We start from the raw sequence: 22,270 nt of genomic DNA on the forward strand, positions 1-22,270 counted from the left end.
TTTGGAGGCAACAAGACAAATGCATTTAGAGAAAAAGTGAACTCACGTTGGTCCCAACCACAAAGGGAAACCGTGCATAAGCCAAGCTTTGAGCGAGTCAAATACCAGAGGCCATGCTTTCAGAAGAATGACGCCTCTGGTCACTGACCCCGGGACGCAGACTGCGTCTGCCACACCCTCGGTGCTCATGCCGTGCCAGTGACCGTGCTCACACTGACGTGGTAGAGACAGGCACACCGCATGCTGGGTGACCACGTAATGCCATCACCTAGAGCCACATGAAGCTGCACTCGCCAGCCCTACAACGACCTGGGCTGAGCAGCCATGACTTTGAGCCCTGAGGACAGAGAAAGGAAGGGCGGTTGAGGAGAGGGTCGCCCTACATGGCCTGGGTCCAGAGGACATCTGGGAACTGATGAGCTGTCTTCCATTCTAACCGAGGACAGAGGCTCATTTAGGTAGTGAGGGGGAAGCGAGTCTCACCCAGAGTCAGCTGGCACTGAGAAGGACTTGATCAGAGAAAAGAGGAGCCAAGAGCCAGGGAGACCTTAGGGAAAAAGTAACTGACCTGCTAGTTCCTCCGGAAACAGAGAACTTGCAAAATGAGGAATGTAAAGCACACAAAAACACAGTCCATGTCACTAGGGACCCGAGAAATGGAACTGAAAACCAGATCCGTATTTTTCCACTGGATTGATCAAAGTGAGAAGGAAACACTGCCCAGGGCTGGTGGGGAAATGGAGAGATGGGCACCGATCCTTTATCACGAGGGCGGTCTGTCTGCCAGGGTGGGGGAGCATTCAAATCCCAGCAGCCGCGCCATCCGGCACAGCAGCCGGGGCAACCATCCGACGTGCTGACGGACTGAGCACACAGCGGAGAGCATTACAGAGCCCCGGCTGTCAGAATCCGGGGATGGAAATGAGTGTGCGTGCGCTGAGACTACGTAAGGAAGGACAGTGCATCAGGACATGGAAAGGAATCTTACGTCGTCACTAAAAATACGATGTGGAGGGGCGGCTGCATGGCTCACTTGGTCAAGCGTCCACCTCTTGATTCGGGCTCAGGTCATGATTTCAGGGTGATGAATTCAAGCCCTGTGTCGGGCTCCACGCTCAGTGTGAAGTCTGCTTGTCCCTCTCCCTCCACTCCTTCCCCCTGCTTGCTCACTCTCTAATAAATAGGTGGATAAAATTCTTAAAAAAAAAAAAAATGATGTGGGAGTATCAATAGATGACCAGACTCCAGTGTGTGAGAAGTGCACAGGTGCGACTGGAAAGGGACCCCACATGTCCAGGAAGCTGGAGGCAACTGGGGTCCAGCTCTGTGCCTCATATGTGAGCCACAACCGTCCTGGCTGATCAGAGATGGCAATGACACTTCCTTTCCCGGGGATGGAACACCTGAACTTTTCACGATCACAATGCACCAGCTATTTTTAGTAAGTGATTCCGTATGGACGCTACAGTAAGGAGGCTTTCCCCGCATTCTCAGGTGGCCAGCGGTGCAGCCACATAGGAAGACACCACTGAGGACCATGAGGGAGGCAGAGTAGGTAGAAGTGGGGCATGTTGGGAAAGAGGGGAAGAGCGGTAGAGGAGAAGCAGCCCCTTCTCCAAATCACAACCTGAGCGTGATCCGAAGACTGTTTCCATTTTCTGTCCACATGGATCTGTGCCACAACACAGCCTGTGCCCACAAGTGGGCACAGGACCCTTACACCTGCATTCACTGTGATGGCTCTTTACTTTTTATTTATTTGAGGGAAAGAGAGGGAGAGTGTGTGCACAAGCAGGCAAAGGGGCAGAGGGAGTGGGAGCAACAGACTCCCTGCTGAGCAGGGAGCCTGATGTGGGACTTGATCCCAGGACTCTGGGATCATGACCTGAGTCAAAGGCAGATGCTTAACCGACTGAGCCACCCAGGCACCCCAGAGACGGCTCTTTACAGAAGGAACCTGGGCCATATTCAGACAGACTGAAGTGTCCATTTACACCATTCACGACGAAAAGGCCGGATGTGGCCCACCCACCCAGTCTCCGCTCTCACTGTAGCGATGGAAGAAATGCATTGGGCTGACACCTCTGAAATACTTCCAACTATTGGCATGGACAAGGCCAATTCTCTCACTGACATGACTCTATTCAACGGATAGTAAATTCAAACCTAAAAAGCCTATCTGTCTCCCTGCCATGTGACACAATAAAAAAAATTTTCATTTGGAAGAAGAAAAAGGGAACAGGTAAACAGGTATTTTTTCCTTGGATGGGACTCGGTGAAAACAGTATGAAAAATACAAACAAATACACTGCTTACTTACAAATAGTCACCCACAGAGCACTTAGTACGTCCCAGGCCATGCCCAGACATGGCTCCCAGGGGTGCTCCCCGCCCTGACCCCCGCATTCCTCACGCTCACCTGGGATTTTCAGGTTCAGGTCACAGATGCTCCCAACAGTGGCCACAGACGGGGCCCGACTGGTCCGAGTGATGCTCTCCTTAACTCTCCCCTCCCCGCTGATCTTCACGGTGAACGGGCTCCCTGCGAAAACCGAGAAGGCCCTGGTGAGCAGCCCGGAGGCTGAGGCACGGCACTGACAGAAAACCCAAGCGCCACACAGGGAGGGCAGAGGGGGCCAGACGCACCAGGTACGTGCTCATCAGCGAACTTGGTGGAGACAATGTAAACGCCGGGCACGGTGGGGAAGTAGGAGACCTTGCAAGTGCCATCTTCCAGGTCCTCTGTCTGGATGTCCACTTTGCTGGGGCCTTCCACTGCCAGGGATATGCCACCATAACCTGCAACACGGTAGCCCGGGGCTGATGGCACCATAACTCACTGGGGAGGGGGAGCTCGACGCATGCAGAAGGAACGGAAATACAAGCTGTTATTTCCAAATGGTGGAAAGATAGAAACAGCAGGCAGCCCCAATCAGAGAGCCTCAGGCAGGGGAGCACGTGAAATCCCATAGCAAAAAACCTCTGAGCGTGGCTTTGACCACAGCTCCTGTCAAGGGTATGTATTAACATCCCATGGAGCCCCTGTCCTACAGCACCCGCTAGGGAAGACGCTCTGACCACACGCCTCCAAGAATGGCATGTATTCATCACCAGCTCCAGGTCTGAGAATGTGAATGTTCAAACTGCGCCCAGGTGTCTCCATCTAGCCGGGGAACCCCTAAGGGAGCAGATCCAAAGGTTTAACAACCTGAAGAATCAAGAGGGAGCATCGGCCCGCCAGGACCAGAAATTCTCGAGCTCTCTCCCCTGGGACTGTCACTTTGTCCAAAAGCCACCAAAATGGCCATGACGCAAGAAGGCAGACAATGAAGATATATATGGCCACATGGCATAGTGTGAAGAGGCCCGATCCAATTCAAGCCGTTTTAAAGAGCAAACAGGAAGAGATTCCACATTTCCATGAAAGCACAGCTCAGCTGACACGATCTTGGCCAGTTGGCCAACCTCCTCTGCTTGGGATGAGCCCAGGAGGTCCTGGAAAGCGGCTGGAGGGTGGGAGAACCCATCATGACAGATCTGTGACTTGTTTTGGCTCTGGATTCAGATGCCAGGAGCAGACAGGCTGTTCACTTCTGTAAAGCCTCAGTTTCTTCCTCTAGAAATACAGATAATATCCAGTTCACTGGGGATGGTGGGCCCTAAATGCTGATGCAGGTACAAGACCTACAACTTGAAGGATGCTCAGAGAGAAAGGGGAGGTGGTAGGATGAAAAGACAAGCAGCCCGAGCAAAAAGAAGACCGTTCCCGCAAGCCTTTCCCCAGGAACGTCTCCACACACCTGCATCCCTTGTGTCCACGATGAATTCAGACATCTCGAAAGTCCGGCCTTCCGACAGGCCACGGCCATAGACTTTGGCTCTGCGTGCATCACCGATCTCGGACTGGACCACCATGATGGACACGGGGCTGTTGGCCACATGGTTGCCGTTCTTCTTGATGCTGACCAGGTGCTCGCCCACCTCCCGAGGGATGAAGGAGATGCCTGCACCGGAGCATAGACTGGGGTTGGTAAGGTCCAGAGACAGGATGAAAGAGAGGAAGCAGGAGGGAGACACACGTGCAGGAATGAAAATGGACTTCCCTCCTGACTCTCCAGCAGCCCAGAGTGTCCAAGAGGATGGTCAACAGCTCAATGCAGAAGCGCACGCGGACTCTTAGCATGTGCGACCCAGCTGCATGCTCTCATGTGCTATCAGGTCCCCAGGACGGGACTGGAGGAAAGCCCATCCCCCCTCGATCCCCTTCCCCAGCCCCAGCCCCAGCCCCAGCCAGGAAGGCAGCCTGGGCTCACCGATGTGGTTGTTGGGCAGCCTCTTGAGGAGACAGGGCTCGTCGCGGCCGGATGGTGCCTTAATGCTGGCCGTCAGGGTGCTCAGGTCTGTCTCACTGATGTCGAGCAGGAAGTCCGCGGCAGAGCCCAGCTTCACCTGAGAGCAGCGTCTGCTGTCGTCTGGGAAACAAACCCCCCCCACCGTGCAGCTCGGGTTAAGTGTGGTCTCCCAGCCACACACCGTTTACGCAGGAGCGCACGGAGAATGAGTGACTCGGAGTTCCGTGAAAAAGCCCATCTGGGACCATGAGCAGACCTAACCAACGATGAGTGCTGGCTGATGGTGTCTGGGAACTGGCAGGAGACGCGAGGCTTCACGGGCCACTTTCTAAAGGCGTCTTTGCCCGCAGGAGGCACATGTCACCTCCTGCCTTGGACCTTCCTCAGGCACAAGTACCTCATGCTCCACGTGGGACTGCTGACTGCCCACGGACAGGTCTGAACACCTCAGGGTCAAGAACCTCGCCTTTCTTATCTCCTTTATAACCTCCTGACACCATGATATGAACACAGCCAGCACAACAGACACTGGGAGTGTGGGCTTTGAATCAGATAACCTGGGTCTGAGTCCCGAATACCCACGTTATGAATTTGGCTAAGTCACTATCTCACCCGGTGTCAGTTTTTCCATCCAAAAAACGGAAAGGAAATCTATCCAGTAGTGATGCTGAAGGGTATCTCCGAGTTCACGTATTTACGTGAATCATGGAGTATGTGAATGCCTCTGAGGGCCTGCTACTGGCATGCTATGGCCCGACTAGCACCAAACAAGGGCCGTCTGAAGGGTACTGTGAGCTTTCCCTTGGATTACTGGCTACTGGAGGAACTGGGCCAGCCCGAGGTTGACTTTGCACCCCAATTCCTCCCCAAGGAGTCTGGAAGTAGAACCTACACTTAGATGCCTAGCCTGCTGCTGCAGGTCTGATGGGGAGAGGGGCTGACCAGGCAGCCACACCTCCCCGTAGGCAGCCTCTCCCACCCGCCTACCCCCTAAACGAGCCAGGTAATCCTACCTGTGATCTTGGCTGTGAAGGGGCTTCCAGGGATGTGCTTGTCATTGTACTTGACCAGAATGCTGTAGTCCCCTGGCAGGGTGGGCAGATAGGTCACGGTGCATGTCCCATCTTTGTTGTCAATGCAGCTGATTTCAGCCTTGGAGGGTCCCTCGATAGCCAAGTCTAGGCCACCTGCAGATGGGAGGGAGGAGGGCGAGCCCTTAGAGAGAGTGTGTTCCCTTGTTTCAACAGAGACCACAACTCATCCAGGGTGGTCCCAATGCTGGGAACAAGAGGCTGATGCACGCCACGTGGGCCACCAAGGGGCATGTCAGAGCAAAGCAAATGACATGCCAAATCCGCCCACTGGAAAGACATTTCACCAGCTGAAATATTCACTATAAGTGACCTTCAAGATCTCTCTATTCTTCGGGATACATGGGACGTGAAAGGCGTCCAGCACACGAGCCACACATATAGGGGAGCCACACATAGGCTGTTCCTGCTGGTGGGGCACCAGGTGCCATCATGAAAATCCAGTAAGGACCACACATTTAGGGGCACCCGACTGGCTCAGTCAGCAGAGCATGCGACTCTCGATCCTGGGGTTTTGATTTTGAGCCCTGTGTTGGGTGTGATTACTTAAAAAGAAAATCTTCAAAAAAGGACCACAAACTGAGAAGTCTCCATGATGACAAGGGGCACAGGCATGGAGCTGTATCTGGAATGGGCAGTAACTCAGGCAGTCTTCTAGATACATGTACACGTGCAAAAAAGAACAAAATAACATCATCATCTACCAAAAAACATGCTTAAATTTCAGGCAAGTCCCGTAAAAACATCTCACAGCATCAAACGGATTTCCATCAGAACACAAAGGAGCTCAAAAGTTCTGCCTTGGGTGAAGACAGAGCAGCTCTACAGAAGAGATGGAGAAGAAAGGACAAGACAAATGCTACCCCTCAGCAGTCTAATTTTTAAAGCTGTCCCGGAATTGTGTCCACTTGACTCTCCAAACAGATGGCCGGAAGCGCAAAACCCACAGGGACCACACAGTACCTTCTCCTGCATCCTCGGTGACGATGGTGAAGGTGGCGGTTTTGTTGGCCACTCCATACACCAGGCCTGGACCGTATGCAGAGACGCTCCCGCTGTTCGGGTAGTTCACATAGAACTGGAGCGGGCTTTCTGAGTTGGCAAAGAACACAAGATCGAGGGGGACTCATTGAGGGGAGCATGCATCCCTTGGATATCCAGTGTCTTTTTTTTTTTTTTTAAGATTTTGTTTATTTATTTGACAGACAGAGATCACAAGTAGGCAGAGAGGCAGGCAGAGAGAGAGAGGGGAAGCAGGCTCCCTGCTCAGCAGGGAGCCTGATGTAGGGCTCCATCCCAGGACTCTGGAACCATGACCTGAGCCGAAGGCAGAGGCGTTAATCCACTGAGCCACCCAGGTGCCCCAAGGACACCCAGTGTCTTAACATTCCCCTTAACAGCAGGCAAGGGCGGGGTCTCCCACACAGGGGCAGAAATCCAAAGGAGACTCCAGGACAGCTGACCATGCTGGGATACCCAAAGGGTCTACTCATAGTGCGCAAGAAAAATAATCCCAAAGGTTGATGAATAAGGGAAGAAACAGCTGACCATGTGAAGAAATGATTCACTACTGGATGGAACACAACTGGACAAGTCTTTTGGGAAGGCCATTTGCTGCCCCTTTCAAAATGTAAGGTCCTATGAGGGCCCTAGTAATCTATCCCACACCTCAGACCCAGCCCTGTGCAAGGACTTCCACTTCCACAGTGCTCAGATCCAAGTTAGGAAAAGACTCCAGTGTCCAACAACAGGGGGCCAGTTAAGTAAACGTGGGTCTACTGGCAGGTCGTTAAAAATAATAAATGAAGGGGAGCCTGGGTGGCTCAAAGTGTCTGATTCTTGATTTCAGCTCAGGGCATAATTTCAGGGCTGGGAGATGCCCTGAGATTCAGCCCTGTGTCTGTCTCCACGTTGAGCGTGGAGCTTGCTTGAGATTCTCTCTCTCCCTAGCCTTCTGCCCCTCCCCCACTTTGCCTGCCCACATGCAGGCACACGCACTCTCTTACAAAAAAAAAAAAAAAAGAAAAGAAAAGAAAAGAGGGAGATCTGTGTGTATTAACTTGAGAGATTATTCATAACGTGTCATGTTAAAAAGACAAGCTGCTATATAATATAAATACCATTATCTCATTTCTTTGAAGGAAAAAACCCAGCAAAATTCTATGCATGTTTTGTAGGCACAGAGAGAAACATCTGAAAAGACTAACACCTCAGCAGTGGTAGTGAAAGGGAAAGAGAAAGACATTTTTTACTTTCTCTTTATCTGCATCTTTAGAATATTTAGATACAAGCAGATAACATATTTTTGCTTTAAATAAATATTATGCACACATGTATGTATGAACTACAGCAAACATCAAACTGGAGAACTATTTGCGACTTGTATCACAAAGGACTAATCTCTCCAGTATTTAATTTGTTCTCAGAAAGTGATATGACAAAAGCCAATCACCCAAGAGAAAAACCTGGCCAAGGAAACAAGCGCTCAGTTCACAGAGAAAGAAATACAAACGGTACTTAGACATATAGAAAGTTGCTCAGTCTCATTTGCAAGAGACATACAAAGAAACACAGAGATACTGTTTTTCTGAATGGTCTGGCAAAGATCCAAAACCTGGTAGAAAGCAGGTGCTCATCTACCTTGCTGGTGCATGTGTGGATGAGGGGAGGCCATTGTCAAGATTTGTCTTGACAATTTGTCAACATCTATCAAAATGACAGTTGTCTCACTCTCAGTCTCACAGAACAAGCTGAGGGTTGCTGGGGGGTGGGGGGTGTGGAGAGGGTGGTTGGGTTATGGACATTGGGGAGGGTATGCGCTATGATGAGTGCTGTGAAGTGTGTAAGCCTGATGATTCACAGACCTGCACCCCTGGGGCAAATAATACATTATATGTTAATAAAAATAATTAATTCTTAAAAATGACAGTTATCTCTGTGACCACAATACATGCCTTGGGAATTAAACCTCACAGCTGTACCTTTGTGAGTGTGAAATGATGGATACAAAGGCTATTCACTGCTGCCTAATGACAGCAAAAGGCAGGGGAGACCCTCAAATCCTCCAGTGAGGGTAAGGGTGGAATATACCATGCTCACCCCAACGGTGCGACACCACAAACATGCTCTATCATTCGGAGCATAAAGCTCTCCCAGATACACTGTCAGATGGAAAAGGACGAGCTCGAAATGATGTGCAGACTTTGCTATTAATGCACGAATGGGAAAGGGCTTAAGAATCCATATTTCTCATTTGTCTGTAGGGTCTTAAAAATATTCTGAAGTCCAATGTAAAAAGTTAACAGCAGTCAAGTTCAAGGAGAGGTCAGGTGGGTGATACAGGCAGGAAGGAAACCTTTCCCTGTACCGTTTTTTAAACCATGTGGATATGTTGCTTCAAAATATTAAATTAAAAAACAAAACTATTTGAACATTTAAAAAAAAAAAGAAAAAGAAGAACAAGAATAACACTGTGTTGGTTGATGGACATGAAATCTGAGCTGAGTTTCCTTGTCAAGGTCAGTGTGAACATAAGACAGCTTGTCCTCTCCTTCCGCCCCAAAACCCCACACCACACCAGGCTCTGCAGGCCAGGCTGGAAAGTCCCTCCGGGAGCCTCACATTCTTCTCCCAGCATACTCTCTGACCACGCTCGGCACAGTGACAAAGACAAACAATCATGGACCTAAGGGCGTGAACTGTGACCCAGGACGCTAGGCTGTGTTGTCCCTTCTGGAAAAGTAGCTGGATCTGCTGGGGTCATAGGCTATTTGATTTCATAGCGACTCCCACACTGCATTCCTGATCCTGCCACTGAGAATTATTTCCCATGTAGCAGCTAACTACACATCTCTGCAAACCTCTCAGATACCAAGGCCCAAGTCATGCTGTCCTGTGAGCATGCTGCCCAGGTGCAGAGCCCGACTCACCAGGGATGTGGCTGCCCATATATTTGATGTGCATTTCATGCAGCCCGACCTCAGTGGGGGCGTATCGGACCGTGACTGTGCCATCCTTGTTGTCCACAATCTCAGGTGTGGCCGTCTTCCCGGAAGGCATGTGGACCTCTCCTGCGGGAGAACAGGCAGACAGGGCAATGAGCACCCCAGGCACTTCCCCCGGAGAAGCTCAGTGCAAAGGCACAGGTGGCCTTCAGATCAGAGGGCACTCCCTGCTGCCTAAAGCATCCAAGACAGGACAAGGACAACAGGAAAACAGAGACATGTCTACCTCTATTTTGTTCCCTTTTCCTTCCACAAAATGCAGCAGGCAACTCCAGTAAAGGGTTTTCTACCTTTGTACTTGCAAGTGAGCAGCTCAAACTAGACTAGAAAAGACCACGAGCCAAGTAGCAGAGTCAGCTCAAAGAGAAATGGGCATTAAAAGGAGGCTGGGAGAGAAAGGTAGGCTTGTACAAGAGACGTTGTAGGAATGTCACCTCTGGAAAGGTGTGCGCATAAGACAAGGCAGGAAGAAAGGTGGGACAGGAACCTGACAGTCGAGAGGTATCTAAATACAGTGGTTCGTAACCTGGAGAGAGTGCCTGGCCTTCTCTAGGATGTGATGCAAGTTCTAAACGAAGCAGCCCCTTCAGAGACACACATATATACAGTGAACATTCTGCCGTCTCGGGGCTCACGGACCAATCCCCTACAGCAAGAAACAGGGATGCTGGGTTCAGGATGGCAGATATCAGGGACAGATGGGACCACCTCCCGAGCAACGTTCTGGAAAGCTAATGCAATCTAGGGAGAACAACGCGGCTTTCGTGACTGTGCTTACCGGTAATTTCCCCTTTCCTGACCGCAAACGGAATGACCAAGTCGAAAGGCTTGAACCCCAGGCCGTTCATGTCACTCACGGGGACATAGGCCTCTTCGGTCACCTAAAAACAGGAAGCAGTCATCACTGGGTAGAGCGGACCATGGCGTGGGCTGATGAAGCAACAGAGGGCAGAGAGCTGGGAATCCTGCAAGCCAGTGTAGCCGGGATCTGGGGATGTGGCTGCCGTCCATGTGGGATGGCCTCTGTCTAACACCCTGGGGCCGAAGCAGAGCCTGGGGTACTGGAGAAGTCATGCTGACCAATTGCTAACGATCGCTAGGCGTTCTGCTTGCAGAATTCCCAGCAGGGCTCACGGGGGCATGGGAAAGTGAGAGAGAGCAATGTCTGTGGGTCCCAAGAGGCTCCACCTGGAAAGGTTTAGTTGTGGCCTGGAAAAGAAGGTGCGTTTTAAGTGGCAGAAAGTAGCAGCGGGTGGCTCTCCCCTGAACAGAAACCAACTGTGCGAGGGGCGGCTGTGCGAGTCAGCAGGAGGGCTGAGGACAGTCTGTGTTTCTCCGAACCGCAGAGACAAACGACACCGAGCGTGATCACAGACATGACGGCTGGAGATTCGTGGAGCGCAGACGATGACACAGGTGGGTCTCTTTACAGAGGAAGCGGGGGATCATTGTGACGGACTGATCAGTGGGGGCGGGGCAAACCAATGACCAGGACACCCAGAGGGCTTAAGCAATCCCCAGAAGCAGGCTGCAGCTTTCTGAAATGAAGGCTGAGTAAACACAGAAATGCCAAAAAGGGGGGAAAAAAAAAAGTGTACCCAGGGCCTGAATCCGGGGGAACAGGCATTTACCGGAGCCTCCTCCACAGCCTCGACTTCCCCATCCGTGGCCTGGTTGGTGGCAAATGGAGATTAGTCGGGAATCACACAGAAGGGACGCTGCTACTTTAGTAGGTCCTACAACATGAGGGCCGCTTCCTCCCCAACGGCTCTGTCTCATACAGCAGGAACCACTTGCTCTAGCGGGAGCCTACAACCTTCCTCGCCTTGTGGAGAGCAAGCCGGCATCCCTCCTTCAAATGTCAAATCCACATGCCCTTGAAACCCATGACCCCACTTCTAGGAAGCTGGCCCAAAGAAATGCTAGCTGGAGAGTCTGTAGTGATACATGCAGGGTTCTTTACCCGGGCTGCTTGTGGTCCTGAGAACTTGGAGGTACCTAAAACACCTGCCAGGGAGTCTGCTAATTATGCAAACCTGTATTTGAAAAAGCTACGGAGTCTGATGAATGAAAGGGGAAGGGTACCTCTGACACTCGGAGGGACCAAGATGAGTTGTAAAGCACTGGGTAGGAGCCGCCCCGTGCACAAAGCTGATGGCTTTGTTGTGCCAACAGCGAAAAAGGAACACCAGTCCCTTCTGCGGCACAGAACTGGGAAAGAGGTCTCCTGTTACTTGATAAGTGCCCATGGTATTTATGTTTTAAAAGTCTTTATAAATTCATTTTTTTTTTTTTTTTAAACCACGGACTTCACATTCCTGATCCCATCAACCCGGTAAGGGAGGGATCTCCCTCTTCTCCCATCATCAACAGCAAGAACTGAAAGGCCCTCCTGCTGGGAGGAAGGCCAACATGCCTGCTTCACTCCTCTTTGTGTATTTCAGCATCTGCAGAGAGCATCACCATTTGGAACAGCCCTACCCCCACCTCAGGGCTCTCTCCCGGTGGAGCTATGCAGGGACATACTAGTCAAAGATCTTTCAATGGCCACTCTATGGCCTTTGACCCAGGACTTCTCAGTGGGGACGAGATGAGCAGAAACACCGCTAGACCCATGGCTGTGTGATCTATTTAACTGAACCAGCCTGCTGGGGCTCCTTGAGACAAGAGCTCTGAAGGCAGTACTGGGTGCTTGTGTCCTTCTGGCCACAAGTCTGTAGAGGGAGGCAGGGAATCCATGTGTAGAGAAAGTCCACCTGGGTAAGGCTAGAGAGAGCTTGGCATGGAAGACCCAAACCAAAAAAAGACCCAAGCCAGGTACTAGAGGTGACCTCCCAGCTGAGGGGACATTTATTCCCACTGAATCTGGTGGCCCCCACTTCAGGTCCCTGACTCAGCAGCTAAAATGGCCCTTGGTATTTCCACACTGACTTTCTCACTCAGACCCGCCTCACCCATCCTAGCTCGTTGCACCTGCAAAGCCATGACCTCTGCCTGGGGGCCGCTCCTCCATGCTGCCCTGTTCCAATCAACCCCATAAAACCCAAAACAGATTCTTAAAATTACACCTGGGACCCTTCTTGGGAAGTAAGAATGACAGAAACTCTCTAGCTGCATTTCTTTCTGCCTTCAAAGGAGAACACTCCCAAATGAAGTGTCAAAGTTGAGAGGCACTTACATCCTTGAGACAAAAAAGAGCCTCCAGATCTCTGCCAGGATGTTTACAGATAAACAAACATCTATGGAAAGGGAAAAAAGCTACAACAGATGAGAGACTGCTTGGAAGGAGGCAAGGCACAGGCTTCTGTTTGGAACAGGGTCCCTTCTCTGTTGCTGCATGAAGTGAAATCATCCGAAGGGACTCCACAGGCTGTGCATGGGGCTAGGCCACTGAGGCCTAAGGACTTTGTGGTCAAGCATGGCTGCTGCCCATGGCATCGAAGGACACCGTGTAAGGGGCCCTCAGTGGTTGTCCACAGCAGGCACGCTGGGCACCGTGAACTTCAATCTGGGCCCTGTTCCCACACCTCATCTGCAAGAGAGCCAATGATGCTTGGCTTTAAGGATCAAATGAGGTTACTAATCTTGTCCTGACTGAAGAACCTTCTTTATCAGAGGAGAATCCAAGAGTCACTTGTTGAAAACTAAGGAGCCTCACCGTTCTGGACCATAATGGTGTTCCTTTCTTCTAGATGTTCCTATTTCCTAGGTCTATGCAAAATCTCCCAAACAAAACTGGAGGCACTTTGTGTCCCGGGATATGGGTCAAGTCTCCAGACATAACGGCATCAGGAACCTCTCTCCTCCAGGCCGTGGAGATGAGGGAGGAGGAAAAGCTAGCAGAATAAAAAATTGTGCTGTCTTACTTACACGCATTTTCTTTTTTTTGTCCGAGTATATCTTTCTGAACTGGGCTTTGGCCAGGACATTGCCCAAGACCCTTAGCCTGATGGATACTTCGATGGCCAATAAGATTCCTTAAAAACTCTAACAGCCAAGAGCTTCCGGATTTCTAGAGATTACTCTAGGACTCAACAAGGTCATGACTGCTGAGGAAAAAATTTTTAAAGAAAAAAAAGTGGAAGGGGATGTTCTAGCCAGGATTTAACAGAGGGCAGCTGTTAGCTTTTCTGTCAGACCAGGGCTCTTTAGGGAAGGAATGTGGCTTACCATGACAGTGAAGGGGCTGTTGGGGATATCAACGCCGCCAAAGCGCACGTAGATGACATAGGTGCCTGGCTTGGCAGCTGTGTAAAAGATGTCATAGGTGCCATCCTCATTCTCAATGACGTCAGCCTCAGCCTCAGTGCCGTCGGGGGTCAGAACCGTGCAGGTCACCTTCCCTTTCCCAGCGGTCTTGGCATCCACCACAAAGCCCACTTCCTCACCGGTTTTCACGGTGGAGGCAATTCCAGGACCTAGAGAACAGTTCCGGAGAAAAGACTAGAAGCTCCAGCCACAGAGAGCTGCCCTGGGGACCCCAGAACAAAGCACGCATTGGTGCAGAGTCTGCATCTGTCCATGCCAGATCTTCGACGGCCACCACACACAGGGTGGTCCGGGAGACCCTGGGGGTCGGAGGAAGGGGCTGCTCCCCGTGGGAGTGGGGGGCGCTCTAGTACTTAAGAGACAAGCTGGGAGTGTCAACCGATGTTAGGCCCAGCTTGCTGGCATTCAGGGGTCAGAGGGGATGGTCAACTTCCACAAGCAGACGTACTATGGGCACTTCCTTGAGGGCCAGGTACACACAACATTGAACCACACACGGTCTCTGCTGTCGGCTGTTCATTATGAACAGGCAGACGTTTGCAGGCCAGGCACCAACAACGACGGCTCAGTGTGCTGTGGGGACACTCAGTTATAGAAAAAAGAGTCAGCTGTGCTTTAGAGAAGTGTCCCATAGCTCATTTCTATAAAGAAAGTTCTATGACTTTATATCCCAGCACTGCCACACTGATGGGGGCGAGAAAAGGGGAATGGCTGATTCTGAAGCACAGGCGTGGCTGGCTAGAGGACACTTTCCACCTCTGCCCCCAAACCACGACCAGTCTCTCTCTGTCTGACTGGGGGCACCCTTTACACAGGTTCCACATCAGGGAGTGCAGATGAGTGAACCAAAAAGCATGCTGGCAAAAAAAAAAAAAAAAAAAAAAAAAAGGCAAGAAGCAACAGCGAATGCTAAAAACATATTGTTCAGAGCGGGAATAGTAGAAGGGAGCCTGGGGCCAGTCCGTGGAAGGCCCTGAACGACAGAGAACAGTGGCCTCTCGGAGCCCCCAGGATGAGCGAGTATCCTGTTCAGGATTCTGCCCCAGCAAGGGACAGAACAGAGCCTGGAGAGCAAGGAGTCAGTCCCCACCCAGTATTATCATGCCCCAGGTTAGTCACGGCAATCCAGTCGTTCCTGGCAGATAGCGCAGACCTAGGAGGTGGTGGATTGGATTGGCCAGTGGTTCAAAATTTCCCAGCGTTTGAGCCCCAACTCGCCAAGCTGAGCAGTTTACAACTTGCTCTGAAAGCGAGAAATTCTTCCTCCGTTCAGAACAAGCTAAGATATGAGAGAAACAGGTCTATCCAGGTTGGACCTATGCTGAATTTAAAGAGAAGCCAATCTGTTTCACTTCAGAGATGGGGATTCATGTTTTGAAATCTGCTGGAGCAGCGTCAGGGTAACAAGAGCTGTTCTTAGAAATGAAGGGCCTGTGATGGTCTCGGTCACATCTCAGAAACTGAAGGAAGTGTGATGTTCAAATATTTCTGGAGACATTCTAAGAGACGTAGGCACAGGCTGAAGTGCTGAGGAAAAACCCAGATCCTCGAATGCATTTCTCTAATGCTGACCTGAAATGCTCTCAAATAAATCTTGAAAAATTAAACCATCTCCTCATGAAAGGAAAGGCATATATTTGCAGCTTTTCATAGGACCTACCACCACAGGTGAGATCTCCACAAAAGCACCCACTTCAAAAGTAACATAATAACAGCTTCCATGTGCCTGGTACCATGCTAAACATTTCTCCTACCTGACCTCATATAATTTTGCAATAAACCCGTGAAACAGTCTCTGATCCCAAGAAGAGTTTCTTGAATTCAAATGTTCTCAGAAAGAGCTTCCATCTAAGTTTGACCAAAGCTCAGAGTGGCTAAGCAACTTGCCCTAATCACACAGCCACTGAGGGGCAGAGAAGGATTGGCCCCTGGCTTACTGACTCCAAAGCCCACACTCACCCGTGGCCAGGCATTTGCTGGCATCTCCCGTCTGTGTGGCCCGGATGCGGTAGGGAGACAATGGGATGTCGTCCCCCCCGTAGGTGACCCCAATCATGTAGCGTCCAGTCTTGTCAGGGATGTAGGTGACGGCGTACGTGCCATCTTCATTGTCATGGACAATGGCTCTTTTGGGTTTTCCCTCTTGGTCCTGTGAAGCACCGAGAAATGCTATTTAGGGTTTTGTCATCAAGATGTAGAGACCAGGGCGCCTGGGTGGCTCAGTGGGTTAAGCCGCTGCCTTCAGCTCAGGTCATGATCTCAGGGTCCTGGGATCGAGTCCCACATCGGGCTCTCTGCTCAGCGGGGAGCCTGCTTCCCTCTCTCTCTCTCTGCCTGCCTCTCCATCTACTTGTGATTTCTCTCTGTCAAATAAATAAATAAAATCTTTAAAAAAAAAAAAAAAAGATGTAGAGACCACTCATGGGAAAACAAGACACATTTTGCTTATTCATTGGTGCCTCTATTCCAGAGGAGACAGAATTAATGGCTTAACACAATCTTTTTTTTTTTTTTTTTAAGATTTTATTTATTTATTTGGCAGACAGAGATCACAAGTAGGCAGAGAGGCAGGCAGAGAGAGAGAGGAGGAAGCAGGCTCCCTGCTGAGCAGAGAGCCTCATGTGGGGCTCGATCCCAGGACCCTGGGATCATGACCTGAGTTGAAGGCAGAGGCTTTAACCCACTGAGCCACCCAGGTGCCCCAACACAATCTTAATTATAGTTTTGTTTTGGGGGGCCCATGGGTGGCTCAATGGTTTAAAGCCTCTGCCTTCAACTCAGGTCATGATCCCAGGATCCTGGGATCCAGCCGTGCTGAGCAGGGAGGGGAGAGGGTCACACTCTATGGACATTGTCAATTTTTAGGAATTCTACGGTCAAGTAAACAAGAACTGATTCAGCTCTGAATCCAACCAAATTCAGGGAGACAAGGGGGACAAGGTCCCTGCTCCTATATCACCACATCCACTCTCCTTCTTCCCTTTAGTAAAAAATTCCCAGTCCTTGGCTGGGGGCAGCTCCCACTTGCTAGCAAACTCTTCCCCGAAGTATGGCCTTGGGACTTGTGACAAAGTGCCAGTAAATAAATGAGAGGGAAGTGGAAGTCACAGAGAGCTGGTCAAGACCGCTGATTGAGTTGAAGGTCCCCTTTCCCCTTCTGCCCTTCCTTCTCTTTGTGGCCTGCCACGTGCATCAGCTCGTGGTCCAGGAGGAAACCTCAGGACAGAAGCCACACGCTAGGACCGAGGAGCGGGAGAGCTGGAGCCAGCTTCCTTGCCGAGCCACACAGTACCCAGGTGGCTTGCCTCCGGGCTTCCTTCAATAGAGAGATTAATCCCACGGTTGGAGCCACTCTCATTTGCGGGGGTATTGTGATATACAGCGCAACCTAGTCTTAACTAATCTGATGAGTAATTTAAAACATTTTAAAACAAAAGCAGAGGAGCAGATAGAGTAGAGATCAAAGTACACGAGATTCATCCAAATGTGGTACTTGGAGCTACCCCTTCAGACCTCTCATTCAGGCAAGCATGTTTGTTTTCTTACACAATGACCGGTTCTCTGATGGGGGGTCGGGGGGATCATCAAAACATTTGCATCAGGCCAGAAATCGGTCATTAAAATCTTATCCTTATCCCTGACCAGGAAGTTAGGTCTTCATTAATCGAATTTGACTCTAGAAAATAACTCAAAGTTACCGTGATCTGAACAGCAAGCAGGCCTTCCCCAGCATCTCTGGCATCAATTGCAAACTCCACAGGCAGACTGGCAGGCACACCATAGGAACTGAGGCCAGGGCCACTGGCCGTCACTTTGCTGGCATCATATGTGGGAAGGACCTTGACCTTGAAGGGACTTGAAAGACACATACACATGCTGGGTGAGTGCCAATACTATCAACCAGCTACATTCGATCTCTCTTACACAAAGAGACAGGGCTTGAGAGGGAGGATTTCTACAGAAGGTAAGACAGCGAGTGCCTTATGTACCTTAAGTCTAATAGAAATTTACAAGCATGTAACCATCATATGCTTTCCCTGAGTGCACACCATGGGATACACACTAATCCTCAACTTGGTTTGGGAGACACAGTTAACTCGCTTTTGTCATGCTAAGAAAATGGTTACCAAAATGGGAAGGGACTGTTGGAATTAGGAAACAATGTTGGAATAATAAAATTAATGTCTTATCTCATCCTCTTCTATTCTTAGCATGCCTTAGATGGTGAACTACCTATTAGCAAAGTAATACATAAATGTAATTTATAAATTACAGATTTCTACATACCTAGAGCTATATGTATATCTCTATATAAAACATATATTGGGGTTTGGGTAAATTCTTTTCATCTTAAGGAGTATGAAAAGAATCCCTTGGAGGCTGTCCTGACAGAGGAAGAGTATAGCAACATTTCATATTAATGTGAATGAGGAATGACGTTTCTATCCAATACCTTCTGGGAACATACTGTCAACCAAATCCTCAAGTAAAGAAGTAAAAAAGTAAAAATCTTTGCCCTCATCAGAGAACTACTTGTAAGGTCACCAGAAAGACAACGTTGATGAAATAACACATTCCTTGTTTCTTCAAAGATTCCCAACTCCTTAATTTCAGCTCATCTTTAAATTAAATATGGACAAAAGGACAAAGCAGGGGGATACAAGATATCAAGAGAGAAGCAGCCACAGGTATCAAGGCTAGTATGTTCTAACACCTGTGCAGAGATAGCCTGCAGGTTCTCACTGATACCTGCTGATGAGGAAGTTGGGTGGGTAGATGGATGGATGGATGGTTGGTTGGAAAGACGGATAGATGGATGGGCAGATGGAAGAATGGATGGATGGATGGACGGATGGTTGGATGGACGGATGGACGGACGGACGGACGGATGGGTAGTTGGATAAATGAATGGCTGAATGGGTCACCAGGACAGTGCTGGCCAAACCTTCAGACGGCTGGAGTTCAGGCTGGTTCTGACCCCCTTCTGTAAGTGTCAGAAGCTTACCTACGAGGTATCTCTTCATCAGCATATTTTACTGAGACCATGTAAGGCCCCTCCTGGGATGGCGTGTAGGTCACCGTATGTGTGCCATCCCCATTGTCCACTACGTTCACCGGCTCCACCAGGCCTGAGAACAAAAATGAGACATCTGAGGAACTGCACAGACTCTCCTTCACTCCACCCTGGGCTGAGTCTGAAATAGAATCACATTCATCCCAAGACCTATTGGTTTCCAATGAGGAGAAACATAAAGGCAGGGGAGGCCATAATCAGTGGCCCAAGAAATCACAGGAGACAGGATCCCCAATTCATGGTTGCAGAAATGACCCCAAGAGACACCTTTAGCTTTCTGATGGTTGAAGTACACTCAGTCGGCCCTCGAGTGCAATTAAGGAGACTGCCATGCTTGCGTGAAGATGCATGTTGCAGGCACGCTATCCCTTTCCAAGCTGGTGAGGTATGCTTGGGATGTGGCCATTTTACTCTATAGCAGAGGAAGGGCCAAAGAGACCACAACTCTGAGAAGCAGAAGTTAACCAATGGACTGGCCAAGCAAATGGATGGCCACCTAGAGCACAGACCAGTAGGATGCCAGCAGGCTGAGTGTTAGGTGCAGGGCAGGTGAGGGTGCCCATTCCATCAGGTGGGGGGGGGGATCTTCAAAGTGATGCCTACAGGGGTCAGCTGGAGACCGTGTTAAAGCATAATTGAGGCATGCATTGCGTTGGTAGATTCTAGATCCTAGTTCTGGCCATGAGTATCGGGGATGGGTCGACTGAGGGTAGGCTGCTCATTAAGCAAAGCAGATGAGGCAGGAACCAGGCAATTTTTGGGGTGAGGACAGCAAGAGGCATTCAGCATAATTAGAGCAGCAGCCAATAGGAAAATGCAAACCTGTCTCCGTAAAGTCACCCTTCGGGTCACCTTTAAAGAACTCTGAAATGGCTTTCAAGGGGCTGCGCCAAGACTGGGAATCCATCTCATCAGCTAAAATTAAAAGGCTGTTACTTCCGAGTCCTCCAGAATAATATAATAGCAGTAGATATCTAAGTAAAGCCTCCCTCCCTCTGTCTCTCTCTCTCTTCCACACACACACAGGTCTTAAAGCTCAGTAACTATGCAGAATCAGATTCCAGCCCCATGACCTCATTTCCCTCAAACCACATCTGCCCTGAGCTTCAAAAGGCATAACCTCCTGCTGAACCCCATTAAGTAGAAAGTTCCTCTTCAAAGAAGGAAGCCCCCGTTTGCTACATCTATAAAGCCAAGAACACATCACCAGGGAAAAATCCAGATAACTTAAGAAATTAAGGAGAGAATGGCTCATTTTTCAGTGCCGGAAGAGGAAATGTGATTGCCTGCCAAATAAGGTAAATCTCAATGCACTGCAGGGCTCTGTCCCAAAATGGCCTGCTCGTCATACCAAACCCCAGTTCTAGGCTGCCAACAGGGCAGGCCGAATTGTCAACAGAGGCCATTTCCCAAGAGACCCTCTCCCTCCAGGAAGTGGGGACAATGACAAAAGCCATGTCACATGGGTTGCGTATCTGTCATTTCCAGAGATTTGGATGTATTGCACATGGGCACCAAGGCACCTCAAAGAGAGTTATCACCTCTAAACCCATTGCCCACCCAAACTCCAGACCTCAGTCACCTCACAAAGGCTGACACACGCATATGAGAGCACAAATACCACTTGCCTCACTACTTAAGTGAAAATTGAAAAAGACACTTAGAGCCGCCTTATTAAATGTGGGAAGAGACCACTAGAGACACAGGAGGTCTGCCTGCTTTCTAAAAGCAGCTTTGGGGCATCTGAGTGGCTCAGTCGGTTAAGCATCCAACTCTTTGATTTCGACTCAGGCCTTGACTGCAGGGTCAAGAGAATGTTCCGTGCTCAGCACAAGTCTGCTTGAGATTCTGCCTCTCCCTGTGCCTCTGCCCTTCCCTCTCCACTCACAAGTGTGCACATGTAAGCATGCATGTGCACACTCTGTCTCTCTCAAAATATATAAATACAATATTTAAAAATAAATAAATAAAAGCAGGCACTTCTCCTGTTTAGCTGAAATACGGAGCAATAAAGTAATTTAGCAAATTTAATTTTAAGTTCATGACCAAACTCAAAAGTCAAGTGCCCACTGAGTCATGGCTGCCCTCACCTGTGGCGAGGGTGTTGGCAGGACGCACTCACCTCGTGGGCCCAGGACCCTCACTTCCAGAGGAGCCAGGCCGGCCTTGCTGCTGTCCACTGTAAAGGACTGTGAGATGCGGGCTCGGACACCAGAGCCCAGCCCAGGGCCAGCAACCTTGACCTTGCTAGGGTCCACGACATCCTTCACAGGAACTCTGAAGGGACTGCCTGGAGAAGAAGTCACAGGATCCTGAGCACAGCTCTCCTAGTGAAAGATGACCTGCCTCATGTGTGCCCAGAACTTCCCCACAGCTCCCCAGGGGCCCTGCCTGGCTGTGTGCTCCCACACGCACCCACCACATGCAGCATCGGGCTGCGAGCTGGGCCCAGAGGGTTTCATGGCCCTGGAGGAACCCACAGTGCAGGAGAAGGTGGCAAACAGGCAGCTGTGACATCACATTCGACAGAGGCCAGGGCCATGTACAAGCATCAGTAGAACACTTCGAAGGCAAGGAATCTGGTCTTCAGGGGGCCAGAGGCAGCTCTCCAGGGACAACTAACCCGAGACAAGAAAGTGAGCAGACAGCACCCAGAGAAGCAGATGGAGGGGGTTTCAAGCACAGTGATGGGGGGGTACAGGGCCCTGGAGGGGAGGGAGAGCACAGGCTGTCAAAGACGCTGAAGGAGGACGCTCAGCGGTGGAAGGAAGGAGTGAGTGCAGGGGGCTGCAGAGGCTGGGAGCCCTTCCAGCCCGCATCTAATACCCTCTCCCCAAACCTCTCCTGAGGGCTTCCTGGAGTCCTTCCCCTACAACGTAGCCTGCTCCTTCCCAACATGAATGGCCTGCTTGGTTCCCTGGCCATTGGGTGAAGCCTTGCTTTCTCCTGACCGTTGTCAGCCGTGGTCCTTCTGCATAGCTGACCCCACAGGTGGCTCTGGGGTCTCCGACTCTTTGAGGGTACTGGTTTTAAAGACCAAGGGTAAGCAGGGGCACCTGGGTGGCTCAGTCAGTTAAGCATCTGTCTTTGGTTCAGGTCATCATCTCAGGGTCCTGGAGTCAAGCCCCACACCAGGCTCTCTCTCCCAAATAACTAACAAAATCTTAAAAAAAAAAAAATCCAAGGAAACAGAAAATGCTGTGTGATCAGGATTTGCAAGAGAAGCACTAAAGAGAATAACTAGGGCTGGGCCAGGGTCCCTCCTGGGATTCCCCCACCAAGGGGACTAAATAAGACCTCTGAGAGGTGAGCTGGAAACAGGAACCTCAGAATCCCTAGCACCATGCCTCCTTGGGCAACCAAGCCCATCGCTAAGGGGCAACATGTACCTCTTGCTGTGAGCAGGGGTCCTTGTGCTCCCAAAGAGACTGGCAAAATCAATGACTTCTAACTGACACACAAACTCAGGTGTCTTCTGCT

At 50.2% G+C, this 22,270-nt stretch overlaps 1 protein-coding gene across 4 annotated transcripts in view; it reads right to left on the minus strand.

The window, feature by feature from the left end:
- The window catches only part of FLNB (filamin B), a 148,823-nt gene that overhangs the window by 16,879 nt on the left and 109,674 nt on the right, over window positions 1-22,270 (minus strand). The window contains exons 25-39 of one of the 4 annotated variants that reach the window (XM_082738604.1): window positions 20,913-21,080; window positions 19,613-19,705; window positions 18,722-18,845; window positions 17,415-17,571; window positions 15,676-15,865; window positions 13,618-13,865; window positions 11,046-11,117; window positions 10,226-10,328; window positions 9,373-9,513; window positions 6,407-6,535; window positions 5,366-5,539; window positions 4,314-4,472; window positions 3,801-4,004; window positions 2,647-2,799; window positions 2,420-2,542 (exon numbers count right to left, since the gene is read on the minus strand). In XM_082738604.1, the coding sequence (XP_082594730.1) occupies window positions 2,420-2,542; window positions 2,647-2,799; window positions 3,801-4,004; window positions 4,314-4,472; window positions 5,366-5,539; window positions 6,407-6,535; window positions 9,373-9,513; window positions 10,226-10,328; window positions 11,046-11,117; window positions 13,618-13,865; window positions 15,676-15,865; window positions 17,415-17,571; window positions 18,722-18,845; window positions 19,613-19,705; window positions 20,913-21,080 (2,238 nt within the window). The remainder of the gene's footprint in view (window positions 1-2,419; window positions 2,543-2,646; window positions 2,800-3,800; window positions 4,005-4,313; window positions 4,473-5,365; window positions 5,540-6,406; window positions 6,536-9,372; window positions 9,514-10,225; window positions 10,329-11,045; window positions 11,118-13,617; window positions 13,866-15,675; window positions 15,866-17,414; window positions 17,572-18,721; window positions 18,846-19,612; window positions 19,706-20,912; window positions 21,081-22,270) is intronic. The other 3 variants (XM_082738606.1, XM_082738605.1, XM_082738607.1) reach the window with 3 other exon arrangements.

Source organism: Mustela nivalis (assembly GCF_964662115.1).
Source record: "Mustela nivalis genome assembly, chromosome: 1".
NCBI classification, from domain to species: domain Eukaryota; kingdom Metazoa; phylum Chordata; class Mammalia; order Carnivora; family Mustelidae; genus Mustela; species Mustela nivalis.